We start from the raw sequence: 14,067 nt of genomic DNA, 5'->3' as shown, positions 1-14,067 counted from the left end.
GTGTGTGGTTTATCTTGCTGCTTGCATCCTGTGGGTGGGTCTTTGCTTGTTTCTGCGGCCCACTTGCTGGCATGCCACAGACCAGAGCCAGTCCACAGACTGAGGGTTAGGGACCTCTGTTCTAGTGGTTCCTGCACTGAGCAGAGAGTTGGGCTGCTGTCTAAGGTGTGTCCCAAGGACATGATTCTAGGAATGCGTGAAGAGTCCCCCACTTATTGTTAGCATTTTCACAGCAATATCACTCTCCGGTAAATCCCTACATTTTAAAGTCCTGTATTCTTTGACCAACTTTGTATGAGTGTTATCAATCAGCACACCTGGAAGTTCTTGCAAGAAATTTTGATATCTTGAACAAAAGTATGAAAATGTTCAAAGTACACAACATTTCCCTTCTCATCATTGTTATTCTACATCTTACTGTTGTGTTTATATTGTTACCATTTTTTTAAAAATGCCTTTTAAACATACAACAAAAGATGCAAGATGATTCCAAACCTTTCAGTCAGGAGTCTAACATTACTGAAATATGTCAAGCTACTGTAAGGGTAAAATAAAGTTGAAAGAAACCTTGATCCATTTCGTGCATTTAAAGTACAGCTCCTGTTTGCTCCTGATTAATTTTTTTATAAAGTTTTTTAAAATTTCTTTGAAAAGTAATATAAATGAAACCTGGTCTGAAGATAACACTAAAGTGAGATTAAAAAATTAATTTCCAAAATCAGATAGAACATAGTTTTTAATTTCTTACTATTATGATGCAGTCCCCAGCACGTCCATTAGATGGTACTATATTAAAATAATGATTGAGCGTTTTGTGTGTGTGTGTGTGTGTGTGTGTGTGTGTGTGTGTGTGTGTGATTATCAAGATGTTATAAAACTAAAGATAAGAATTAATGATGTTTTGAGGAATTTGATTAGGTAGCATGATCTGAAATGACAAATTCACTACAGAAATTGTATTAAGACTTTATTTTGCTTAAATATGTTTTTCCATAGATTTTTTTAAATTTAACTCCATATTGATATCCCTACAAACCCTGAATTCCCAGGAGCCTGGAATCAACGGTATGGTCACTCCTATTAATTTTGATTCTAATAAACTAAACCTTAATAAAAAAAATAAGATCTATATATTCATATAAAATATTGCATTTTACCAACTCTTGCTCTTCTTTGCTTCCTGTTATCTACTGTATATTTCACCAATACAGATGTAAAAAAGCAAAATTTTTAAAAAGCAAAAATCTTCTATAGCAGATAAAGCTTAAAATGGTTATAATTTGTAGGTTAAAATGTCCAATCATAGATACATGGGATAGGGGTGGGGGGAAAGGACACAGTTTGAAAGTCAACATTAATCAAGAGGATTCAGGAAATATAAGACTTCAGGGAAGCCCATGTGAATCCAAGTAAGTTTAAGTTCTTATGATCCTTATGATGAAGCATCTGTGTAACCAAGAGACCAATTAAGAAATGGGAGACTTCATTATGCATTTGACTAAACAGAAGTTTCTATTATGACTTCTATTGTTTAAAATGGTAGTGCCTAATAGAAAGGTCTTTATGGAGATACGAAATGTTGTTTATCCTGTGACACTCCAGAGATTATGATAATCCACTCTGGTGATCCACTCCATGTTATGTGTTATGGGCCTTCACAAGCAAGGGTTCACACCAAATGAAGATTGTGGATTGGCAGTGCTGTAGACAAAGGTCCATCTGACACAACCCATCTCATTCAAATAAAACCAGTCTTTTTCTTACAGCTTCCCTGTTCCCTGTTGCTGGTTGCCTTTCTCTTAGACTCCTGACAATTTTCTTGTAAATAATACGCTAGAGTGTCTTAATGAGGGAGCCAATTATTGGGTGCAGGGGAATAACAGGCTGCTGTGAGCCTCAGTGAGATTAATTTCAATTATCGGAATAAACTGCTCCATGCACAGTGGTTACTGAAAGGATACCAAAATTGTGTGCTTGTGATATTAACATCCAGAAATATTCAAGTATACAGAAAGAAACAGACACTGATTACTTCAAATTAATATTTTAATTTTTTTAATGTTTAAAAACACCATGAAACAGAATAAGTTACCTTAACACGCTGCAATATCTCCATCTAACTCTTACTGGCTTTATTTCCAGAAATGATTTTGCAGAAATTGACAGAGTAAAAGTTGGTTTCCATCACAATACAAAGCATAGTTAAAATGACTGAGGACTGGTTGGTTTGAATTTCCTATCCATCTTGGACATTTCCAATCCTACTTGCCTAACTTTCGGATAACTACTTGGTGGAATCTTTCTTGGCTTTATCTACCTGACAAAATCTCAAGTTCTGATCTTGTCACAGGCTGACCTCCCAATAACCTCCACTGGTGAGCTATTCCTAAAGTGAAGTTCCAGGTAGAATCATCTAGATAATATTTTTTTGTGTTTTGTATCATTTCCAAGGAAAGTGGCAATTTGGTCCTTTGCTTGCTTATGGCCCTCTTTGCATGCCAGGTTGCTTTCCACTTATACTTGCCTGGTTTTTAATAAGATCAAAGTAGAATCTTGCAGGGGGCTGCCTAGGTTAAAAACAAGCCAAATTGCTGTTGCAGCATTAGAATTGAAACCCTCCACCTTTGTACATACATGTGACATCAACACACATGCCAAAGGGATGAGGCTTGCATTGCGGTGCTATGATGTCCAGTTTGAAGCTCCCCTATAGATCTTGCTGGTTCAAAGAAGGCTCTAAAACAGGCATGTCCAACCTGTGACCCATGGGTCACCTGTAATCCTGGACAGCTAGTAATGCAGCCCCATAAGATTGTGATATTTCAACATTATAATGTGATTTTAATTATATGTAATGATGTTAACTATATAATATCAACTATATTATATATTTTATATAGGGCCCAAGACAATTCCTCTTCACTCAAGGTGGTCCAGGCAAGTCAAAAGTTGGATATTCATACTCTAAAAGGAAAAATAAAGTTCCCTTCCTAAACACATCATGTCTAAACAACTGGGTTTTGTGTATCTGGAATAAGAATGATGGCAGTGAATTTTTTTTAAAAAAATGATATAGTGTTTTCAAGGCTTGACCTATCTCATAGCTCTAATTCCACAAATATACTTGTTATATATGATCATGTTATGTTCAAAGAACATTATCATGTTTAGAAGTGACCACGGAGAAAGCAGACACACTGTTCTTCTAAAGTATATGTGGAATCTTATAATGCTGACAAAGATCAGCTTTATAAATAGAGGGGAAATCACCCATACATTAGAACATAAGTTATTTTGTATTGAGCCCCTCTGTTGCTTTTAAATGGATGTTATGCTTAAATGGATGTCCATAGGTGGGGGCTTGTGAGAAAAACCAATCAATTTGAAAGACGGCGGTATGCCAGCACTAAATCTAAATTCATTTTAAAATGCAACTCAGCAATTGCATAAATGAAGTCTACGTGCTATGATCCAACTTCCTTGTTTATCCATAATTCCTGTTCCTCTTCTGAATCTCTCAAAAATGGTAAATCAAATCCACTTTTCTAAATCTGAGAAGATGAGATAACAGAGCACAAAACCAGAGCTAAATGTTCTTATTTATGATGTGATGTGAAATTTGTGGAGGGAGCTCTGCCAAACTAATCAGATCTGTAACATTCATGCTGCCTCAGAGGAATACAAGGTCCATCATAGTGCTATGTCCAGAGACCTAGGGAAGGCTCTGCTATTAGCTAGAGAAGATAAGATTGTCAGTTGCAGTTACCTGGAATGCAGCCTGTGTCAAAAGTGAGACTTAAGATATAAGAACTGTTCGATGGTGGGATAACATATTCCCTGTAGCCTAACTAAACAAAGAAGAATTGCAGGACTTTGATATCTCAACTGCAGTTTGCTTCTGTTTGGGGTCTCTATTTTGCAATCTGCTTAAGGATATTTTATGAACCAAGCAGCAACCAAAAATCGAGAAAGTATTGTTTGAAAATGAAATGCAAAAAAAATCATATCAGTGTAAATTGTCAGTGATGATATTCAGATTATCTCTGCCTATTCTCCCTTGGTAAAATAGGCGAATGTATTCTACTGAAGAGAATTAATCATTTTAAAATAGAATTGAATATACTGTATTTTACAAATTATGGCAAATTTTACTTAGAGTAATTTAAGAAAAAAATCTGAGTAATAAATGAAAGCTATTCAATCAGCATAATGGTTTTAAAAAATCAGTTTATCTATTATTGAATGTGAAAGAAGAAAGTTTCATCTCTTGACAGCCAATACAGAAAGCAATCATACATTAGTTTATGCAATGGACCAAACTTGTGCATTTTTATTAGGACCAAGCAAAATGAAAGAAAAATGGCTTGCAAGTAATTTACACAGTTCCAACCACTGCCATAATGGCAGTTTTTTCCTACATCCAATATTTCATTGACTCAACTGTACTAGGAGCAGGGGTGGGATTCTACCAGTTCGGACCAGTTTGAGTGAACCGGATGTTAAAGTTACATCTGGTTTGCCAAATAGGTATTTCAACTGACCAGCTGGCCCCACCTACCCCACCCTGCTCCTCCCAGGAGTCTCTATGTGGCCCATTTTTGATAGAGGTAAGTGCAGGGTCTGCGTGGAGACTGTGGGAGGGGGGAAAACAAGACTTCCGGAAGTCTGGAAACAGGGCTGTTTCCAGCTTCTGGTGGGCCCGCAGGAGCGTGTTTTCACCCTCTCAGAGGCCCTGGGGAAGCCTCCGGACCCTTGGGAGGGCGATCAGAGGCAGGATCAAAGTTCTCTGTCTTTTCTTCCTCTGCAAGGACTCTAAGAAATACTCAAGTGAGGCAATGCATTTGACAAGCCTCTAGGCCGCACTCCTTGAGATCGATTAAGAATATCCTTGCAGAAGCCTAAAACACAATCAATATGGGGGAAATGCTCAACATGAACATGAATTTGGTTTGGCATAGCAACTTCCTCAGTTTTCTCTTGCTAAGGCCCATGGTTTTGAACAGAATGAAACAAAATGGGAGGTCTGACTCACAAACTGCTCCGATACATGACAATAAATAACTCTCTTGGTTAAAGAGTGCAGCTCTTATGTGATTTCATCATATGTTCTCAAGAATATTAGCCAATTTTTAGGCCATAGGAATAAGGAAGGCTTTTTCCTGCTGTTATATGCTGAGATTCCTCATCTTGGGTTATTTTCCTTCTGTGGCCTGGCAGACAGAAGCCTTCTCCCACATATAGTGAAGTAATCAAGTCCCAAAAGACAATTTGAGCCCTGTTGAAAAAACTAAAGTAGAGCTATCATTAACATGGAGAACAAGTCTACAGAACAGATTTGAGAAATTCCATGCAGAGCCTTACTGTAGTCAGTCTGTCATTTTGTAGTGGAGGGAGGCTGAAATTTAAGAAAGGAATCATCCAGTTGGAAGGTAAATCCAGAGAGTCTAATGTATTGAGAAGTTGTGGAACCTTGTTCAAAGTTAACAAAACAGAACAATTACAAATGCTGCATTTGTCAATTAGTCTCATCCTTCTGCAGTTTTCAGTCTAACACAGAGCAACTCTTCCCCTGGGTTCTGGGGCCATGGAATTGAGCCCGTGTTTGTTAGCTGCATGGTTTCCCTACAGCTATGTTATGTTTTTTTATTATCGTTTGTTTCTTATTTATTGTATTGTTTTTTAATCTTTGTTAGCTGCTTCGAGTCCTATTCAGCAAGAAGGGCAGCCATATAAATCAATCTAAAAAATAAACTAAGCAAATGCTTCTTTATCTTTAGGTGTCCAGATTTCATAATTAATAATTCCTTCTATCACACCCTTATTATTTTTACAAATAACTCAAGGTGGGGAACATATCTAACACACTTTCTTCCTCCCATTTCCCCCATAACAATAACTCTTTGTGGTGGGTTTGGCTGAGAGAGAATGACTGGCTCATCCAATTGGCTTTAATGACCAAGGCAGGACTTAAAACTCCTCCGGGTCTCTTGCTTTCTAGTCTGATGCTTTTAATCAGTAGACCAAAGTGCCTCTCCCTACCTACCTAGTACTCAATTTTCTCATATTCATTTCATCTAAATATGCCCACGTCTGCAGATTCTCAAGAAGATTTTGGTGGACAAATATCCAGAAATCCTTTAGAATTCAGTTTTGTGGAATACTGAGGTTTGGATAAGGGACAAAGATAGTAGTAGGAATAAATGGTGTCAACAAAGGTTAAAATGGTGAAACAAAAATTAGAGAAAGTCATAGATTGTCCCCATAGATCTCTTCAGTCTGAGATGCTATTAGCAGAGGTGCCCCAGTTACAAACTCCATAAATGGAAAATTGGAATATATTTCCAACCAAAGAGGAGTGCTTAAAACATAATTTTACTTGATTGACATGCAATACCTTCTACTGAACACAGTAGATTACCAGTGTCTTAACTTTAAGCATCTGAAGATGTCCACAAGTAAAGCCATTTTTAATATTATGTATTTATAAGACATAGAAGGTCACCCAACTAATCAATGTGGACAGTAGGGCAGCATACAATAGATCACATTTTAAAATCCCATGTAATACACACAAACACACACACAATACACACACACACACAATATTGTAGAGGTCATTTTCAGCATCAAGAGTGTGCCACTCCCATCAATTCTGCATATATGCATGTATATTTCTGCCTTTGTCAAAACAAGAAAGAGAATCTTTTTGAAGTAAGATTGATGCCATAAACATTGGACTATATTGGAGCTGCAAATTTTCTGGAATATGGATCTTCAGTGAACTTAGTTTACTGCCTGGGTCCGAAAAGGTTGTTCCATGCCATTGTTCTGCACTTCTGTTTTGGGGGCATTAATTAATAAAAAAAAAATGTAATGTCGAAAAGGATAGAGATCTTACGGTAGTTAATTTATCCCTAATACATTGACCGTTTTTATAATGGCAACCACTTTGTTTTAAAATGTCTATGCTGTTCGCTCAGAGTATCTGAGAGTCACGGTGAGACACTATAGATATTTCGCTGATATCCCAGCTCAGAAATCACTCGCGTGGCCTCTCTTTTTGAAGCAGATTCGTGAGCTTAGTTGACTGCTTGGTCGGTCGTTTCGGATTCCAACCTTTTATGCGTGTTTTCCCCCGTGGGAGGTAAGGCGCGATATTGGATTTGAGACAAAACTGCTGCTTAATCCATCTCTCTTCCTTCGTTCACTTAGGGAAGGGGGGAAAAAGGCGGAGGAGGTCAAGCGGAGGTTAAAACCTAACCTTGGAAGAAGGTCTGAAAAGACCCACTCTCCCCATATATCACTCTGCCCGAGTCCTGCAACTTCCCCAGCGCTCTCATTCTTCCTCTTCGTTTTCAACGGCCGCTTCGCTCGAAGAGGCGCGCAGAGAGATGGGGCCGGGGGCCTGGGGAGAGGAAGGAGAGAAATCCCGGCGGCTTTTCTTGTTGCTTTGCAGTTGATTTGCCTTGCCTTGCCTCTTGCCTTGCCGTTGGGTTTAGCCGGCTTCCCTTCTCCGGCGGGGCTCGTGTGCCTTTAAGAGCCCTGGTGGATTGGAGCACACAACCACATTGTCTGAGCGGCCCTGGCCGGGGAGGAGTCCCCTCCCGCATCTGCAAACTCTGGACAGAGGCAGACTGGAGGAGGTAGAGCGAGAGGGGGAGGAGGAGGAAGAGGAAGCAGACGCCGAGGGTGGTGGGGCTCACTCCTGCCTATCCAAGTTGCCCGCCAGCTGCGCCTAAAAGTTTGTACTGTACGTTTCTGTAGCAGCCGTCATTTCACCACCCTCCCGAAGAAGGGGGCTCTTTTGCCCGCCTCTCTCTCTCCCTCTCTCTCTCCCTCTCTGTCTCCCCACCACCCCACCCCGATTTCCCTCCCTGCCTTTCAGCCCGAGGTTTGCCCCGTTTTCTGCTTTGCTTCTGGGGTTCGCGTTGCACACACGACCAACGCTATGCCCCGGAAGAGTATCGTGGAGGTGAAGGTGCTGGACGTGCAGAAGAGGCGAATCCCCAACAAGCATTATGTGAGTCTGGGGAACTCCGGGGTCGGGGGGTGGGCAGGGTGCAGATGGCCAGGATCTGGCCCGTTCCTGGTTTTTCAAATGCAAAAGCGACCCCCTCGGAGCTCGTAGACAAGGATTCTTCTCTCCTTATGGGCGATGGGGAGGCTGGGAGGGGGGACCGGGGGAGCCTAAACTGGCTAAGAGCCTGCCCGGCGGCTATCCTGACTGAGGATGGTGGAATTGCAGTCCAGTGCATCTGGAAGGGCACCAGCTTGGAGCAAAGGCCCGCTCAAGGATCTCCCTCTCCCACCCTTTTGCAACTTCTGTGTGGTCCCTTTCCTTTCTCGGCTAGATTTCTCCACCGTGAATGCTGTAATGGGAGCATTTCGCCTGTGCTGCAACTTCCTAACGAGCCAAGCAGGAAGTTCTTACTGCTGCCTGGTGTGTTTTCTTTTTTTCTTTTTCCCTTCTCCCGTTTCTTTTTTTTCAGTATTGATTTTACAAAGGCAGGACTCTATTGACCATCCAGCATTTCTAAGTGACTCCGTTGAGAGTCACCACTTCCCTTGGCGGTTTTTTTTTTTTTTTTTGTAATCTCAAAATGTGCTTGAAATGTTAAACTGCTGGAGAGGGTTTGGAGAGCAGCTGCTGTCCTAGCAGAAAATCCCACTACATGGGGGTCTCTCCCTGTTGAAGAGAAAGCAGTGGTTTTTCCTACCTGATATGTCTTCGCACTCCATGCTTTGGGTTTCATAGAGAAAGCCATTTGCCTCCCCTGTGATAAGTCATCTGGGCTTGGATGTAAGAGAGGTATCCTTCAGACAAGATGCTGAAGATGATAAGAGCTGCCTATTCCCATAGACTTACAGCGCAGCCTACAAATACAAAGGAAGAAAAAGCAGTTTAAAAAGATTTTTGGATGATCCGAGTTACTGCCCAGTGTGCTTTGCAGACACTGCAGCGCAAGAGAACTCGACTGCATCGGTCTGTAGCACTGGATTCTCTCTGGGGACTTGAATCCTCAGGGGCCGATGCCTGCAATTGGTTGGATGCTGCAGCGTATCATCTGGAGAAAAACAGAATGCATCTGCAGAATAAGCAAATACCTCTCCTTTCAGGGTTTATTCTCATCTTGAGTATCTGCTTTACTTCCTGATGAATCCCACAGTTAACCAGCCCTGCCACCACTTCATTTAGTGCAATAAACATTCCTTATGCATTACAGATTGGGGTGGGAATGCATTGTTTTAAGCCCCCAAAGAGTTGGCTAGCAACTGAACTGTTAAAAGAATCCAAGACAATGTTTAATCAATTCATAGCAAAAGTGGAAAGACCATAGGAGTGAAAAAACAAAAACAAAAAAAGGTCTGAAGGCTGAAACTGATTGCTCTTGATCATAATGTAGAAAGAAGTTGAGTAGGAGATGGCTAGGATGCAGAGGAGAACAAGGATTGAATGGTGGTGTAGAATGAGACAGTTTTGTTAGAATACAGGTTTCTCGTGTGTTGCAGCCTGTAATTTCTACTTACTGAATTTAAAGCAAATGACCGCAAATGTGTATACCTCTAGTGGGCGGTTTTATATTCAAACTTTATTTTCTTTTTGGCAAAATATACAGTATATATGTATATATCTTATCAGGCATAAGACTGCTTTCTCTCTCTTTTGGGGTGATGTATTGACAATGGGAATCCAATTCTGTTCAGATCATTCTGCCTTTTTATAGAGCTGTCTGCTCATCAACAGTGGGCAGACATTGTGCTTACGAGATTTACTTCGTTTTTGGGGGGAAATACTGGAATCTTATCTATAGGGAAAATAGTAGAACAACAGAAGCCCCTTTCCACTTGGAATTAAGAATAAGGAAAGGATATTTCAGGGCATAGTCAATTCAGAAATATGTTTTCAGGATCAAAGCTCATCTAAGGGTTTTGTTCCCACACACAGTTTGTTATTCAGTTATCTTTGCTTTGACAATTTTATTCAAGATTAGGTAGGTAGAAGAAGTTGTTGATGATACTGCTACTAAACAATATGGAGTTAGAAATTGTTTCAAATCTATTGCAAATTGTCCTGATCTACCAGCCTATTGCTGCCTATATTGTAATGCTTCAGAGTTTTGTAAATAAAAGAGGGGGAAGGAAACTTCTCAAGGATCTTTGAATGGAACTTTTTAAAGGAGGATCCCGGTTCCATTTTTTCTCAGAGGAGCTCAAGATGATATGTACGTGATCTCAGTAGGTCATGTTTTCATGACAAAAACCCACCAAAAAACAAAGGCTCTAGTGATGGATCCCACTCAGCCAGTAAAGGTAGAGTAGAGAGTCCATTCTGGAACTCTCTTTCCTAATCTGAGATTTCCTAATCTGAGTACATATGTCAACATAGCTGGCAGTCTTCCAAGACCCAATATTGGTGTGAGACATTACACAGGGGTGGGGGGAGGAAGAGTGAGGTTCAGAGGGAAAGCAGAAAAAAAGGAGAGAGATTAACTTCTTGTGCATATTTGTTTATTTCCAAGCAGAATTTTCCTTACAGTCAGCAGAACTTTATTTCCAGTTAGGTTTGTGTAAAATGATGGACCAAGTGAGTTATATCTGCTGGGGTTTGGACAGAGATAAAGTTGTTTTTCATCTGTAGGCAGCCTGCTATCATGTTAAACTGAGAGAGAGAAAGAGTTATGGAAAGTCTCATTCTTGCCTGTTATTATACATAATAACAGATACCCTTCTGCTTTAAAATGCACCTGAAAATTCCATACAGAGAAATGCTGATTAGACAGGCATTAGTTTTATGGAGCATTAGAGTGTGCAAGAAAATAGGCGGTATGAGGAAAGGATCCAGGGTGCTCAATGTTAATATTATTACTGCAGAGCACAGAAAAAGAAGGCGTTTTTTTTTTAGTTCTTTGGGGAATGATAGGGAATTGTGTCTTCTGATGCTCACAGTGTAATCATTGTGATAGTATAGCTGTTCATTTCAAATATTTGTAAGGTTTAACCAGCATAACCTGTGTGACTTAACTGAGCCCATCCTAATTCCTATCTAAAACTGAGCTGCTCTGTAGCATTGCTACAACCACTTGTGTATAATCTCAGACAGTGACTTAGCCTTATCGGAAGAATCTCTTTCCCTTTTGGGAGGGACAGATTTAATTAGTTCCTGGTTTGCTCAGGTCATACTCTGCTGTTACATATGAATGGGTAAACTACACCTTACAAGCTACAACAGTACACGCATGAGTCATGGTTTGCCACTTGGAATGTAACAAATACGGTATGGCTTGCTAAACATTGTTGCTAATTGTGTACTCTATTTAAACATATTTAAGTTTGTTCCTGTAGCACCCAACTGTGGTTCAGTGCCAGTTTTGAACCAACTTTTAGCATTAACCTCCTTTCCTTTGTGTGGAACATTTCTTGAGGTTGATTTATATCTGTCCTCAGCTTGTGGATATTTTCTTTCGGAGTATGCAGATACAGGTAGTTCTTGACTGATAACAGCTCATTTAGTGTCCGTTTGAAGTTACAATGGCACTGAAGAAAGTGACTTACAACCATTTTTAACACTTATAATCATTGCGGCATCCCCGTGGTGATATGATCAAAATTATAACATTTGGAAACTGACTCATATTTTTGACATTTGTAGTATCCCTGAGGCATTGTGATGTTCTGACAAGCAGTCAGTGGGGAACAGAGTTCACTTAACAACCATATTAACTTAACAACTGCAATGATTCGCTTATCAACTGTGGCAAGAAAGGTTGCAAAAGGTGGCAAAGCTCACTTTAAAAATGTCTCACTTAGCCACATAAATTTTGGGCTCAATTGTGGTCATGTCAAGGACTACCTATAGTTTATAATTCAGAAATGTTAAGTGGGCAGACAATGCTCCAATTGTTTGTCCAGCATTTTATAAAACAGGTACATGGCAGGAATGGTCACTTCTGGGGAAGAAATGGCAAACTGAAGATAGCTCCATGATAAACAGAACCAAAGACTGTAATGAAATGAAGAGCCAACGAGTGGGCCAGCTCTTCATAATTTCTCTCTAGACAAGGAGCTGTCCTGAGATTACCCACAAATACTCCCCCGGACAATTGCTGCTCAGGAGGAGACTTCAAAATAGCAGACTGCAAGGCAGGTCTGCAGGTTTAGAACTCCCAAGAGATGAAGGGATAATCATCTTGTTCAAACTACAGTTGGGACCTTTAAAAGGAGTTGTTTCCTTTTCTAACCACTTTCAGAAATTGTTTTTAAGTGGGTTTCAGCTATTAGGAATCTTTGGATCAGCAAGTTTTATAGCACTGGAGGAGTTTCTTTCAATCCTTAGTGAAATGAGTTTTAAATACAAGTTTAAGGTCTTAAGTTTTTTTTCTGGAATAAATAGCAAATGGGTGATTAAAACTTTAGTTTTAGAAAGTTACAAAGGGACTAATGGTCCAGATAAATTTGAAATACATTTTTTTTTTAATTATAAAGAATCCTTCCTGTGGGAAAAATACTTTTGCTTTGAATTCTTAAAAAATAGACACTTTTAAAAATGGACACTAAGGGGAACTAGTTACAATTAAAGTTAAAAGTTTTAACAGTTACAATTAAAAGTTACAATTAAAGGAGAAGAGAACTCGAACTCCGTGTATTAATGCAAAATGTAGCAAAAAAATTTAACATTGGACAAGGATATGTTTGAGCAAGACCCAGAATTTCGACCCAGAAATTAATTTTAGCATGTCTGCTTCTATAGGTAGACAGTATGCAAAAGATGCTATGTAAGAGGAGTAAGTATTACCTGAAAAGATTGAGACAGATTTGAAATTGGATTTTAAAATGATTGGCTACAAGAATGACACAGAAAAAGATGTTACACTGTAGATACAAAAGAAACTGACTAATGCCTTAATAATTAAGAGAGATGTTACAAATAAAAATCCAAGAGAGTGACCTGGACTTTGCTATATTAGATTTACAAAAGAGCCTTGTTAAAGTTTGAACTATTTTATGAAAAGGGACAAAGAAAAAATGAAAAGAAATCAAGGTCTAGGACATTATTTAAACTCAAAATCAATATTGTTAGAAGTAAAAGGAATATGAAATTGCTTTATTTGATCAAGGTTAAAATAGATACATTGATATCTCTGATAACAATGGAATTTTGCTGACCTTTTGAAGGAAATGATAAATGTTATGGATTTGTTTATAGATAGATGGGATATGAGAAAAAGACATAATTTATTTAAGGGAAAGTGGTAAGTCACTAAAATTGTTTATACTTGTGATGAAGGAGCAAGTCGCTTCTTTACACATTTCTTTTTCTTTATCCTTGTTTTTTGCTTCTCTTTTTCCTTTCTCTTTTTTCTTTTCTACACCTATTTTTATTTTTATTTTATGTTTTTTAGTTTGTACTAATTTTTATTGTTGTAAACTGCAATCTTTAATAAAATTACTATTTTTTAAAAAAGGATATATAATAGGAAAGGAGTCTTCCCCCGCCTCCGGGCTATGTCTTACACAGAATGTGATTCATCATATTCAAATTTCTGTGCACATTGGGGAATGAACCTGAAATTTAATGATGTATATTTCTACTCACTGTGTGACTGCTTTTGTAGTATTCTTGAAAGGAAAGAACAAGAGTTAGCAATAGCAATAGCACTTAGACTTATATACTGCTTTACAGTGCTTTACAGCCCTCTCTAAGCAGTTGACAAAGTCAGTATATTGCCCCCAACAATCTGGGTCCTCATTTTTACCCACTCAGAAAGATGGACTGCTGAATCTGGTGAGATTTGAACTGCCAAATTGTAGGCAGCTGGCAGTCAGCAGAAGTAGTCTGCAATACTGCAGTCTAACCACTGTGCCACTGCGGTTCATATTTTGTATGGCGGGATGCTGAACCTATGTCCTCCCACTTGTATTATGCTTTTGATTCCCAACAGCTGTAGCCTGCATGGTCAGTATTCAGGAAGATGCAAACATGCAGCATCATAGCAACATCTGGAACCTACCTGCTATAGGAACTGTGGAAGACCAATTGCAGGGAATTAATGGTTGGATCAGCCTTCT

At 39.2% G+C, this 14,067-nt stretch overlaps 1 protein-coding gene across 4 annotated transcripts in view; it reads left to right on the top strand.

The window, feature by feature from the left end:
• Positions 1–6,469: 6,469 nt before the first annotated feature.
• Positions 6,470–14,067, top strand: part of SH3PXD2B (SH3 and PX domains 2B) — a 131,289-nt gene continuing 123,691 nt past the window's right edge. For all 4 annotated transcript variants that reach the window (XM_026688258.2, XM_087955442.1, XM_026688254.2 and 1 more), the window contains exon 1: positions 6,470–8,020. In XM_026688258.2, the coding sequence (XP_026544043.1) occupies positions 7,949–8,020 (72 nt within the window). In that variant the 5' untranslated portion in view covers positions 6,470–7,948. The remainder of the gene's footprint in view (positions 8,021–14,067) is intronic.

This window comes from Notechis scutatus, chromosome 2 (genome assembly GCF_049901735.1).
Source record: "Notechis scutatus isolate UNSWTSFEM ecotype Mainland chromosome 2, rNotScu1.2, whole genome shotgun sequence".
NCBI lineage: Eukaryota > Metazoa > Chordata > Lepidosauria > Squamata > Elapidae > Notechis > Notechis scutatus.
The sequence above is the reverse complement of the archived record's forward strand: the minus strand, read 5'-3'. Positions and strand labels throughout refer to the sequence as shown.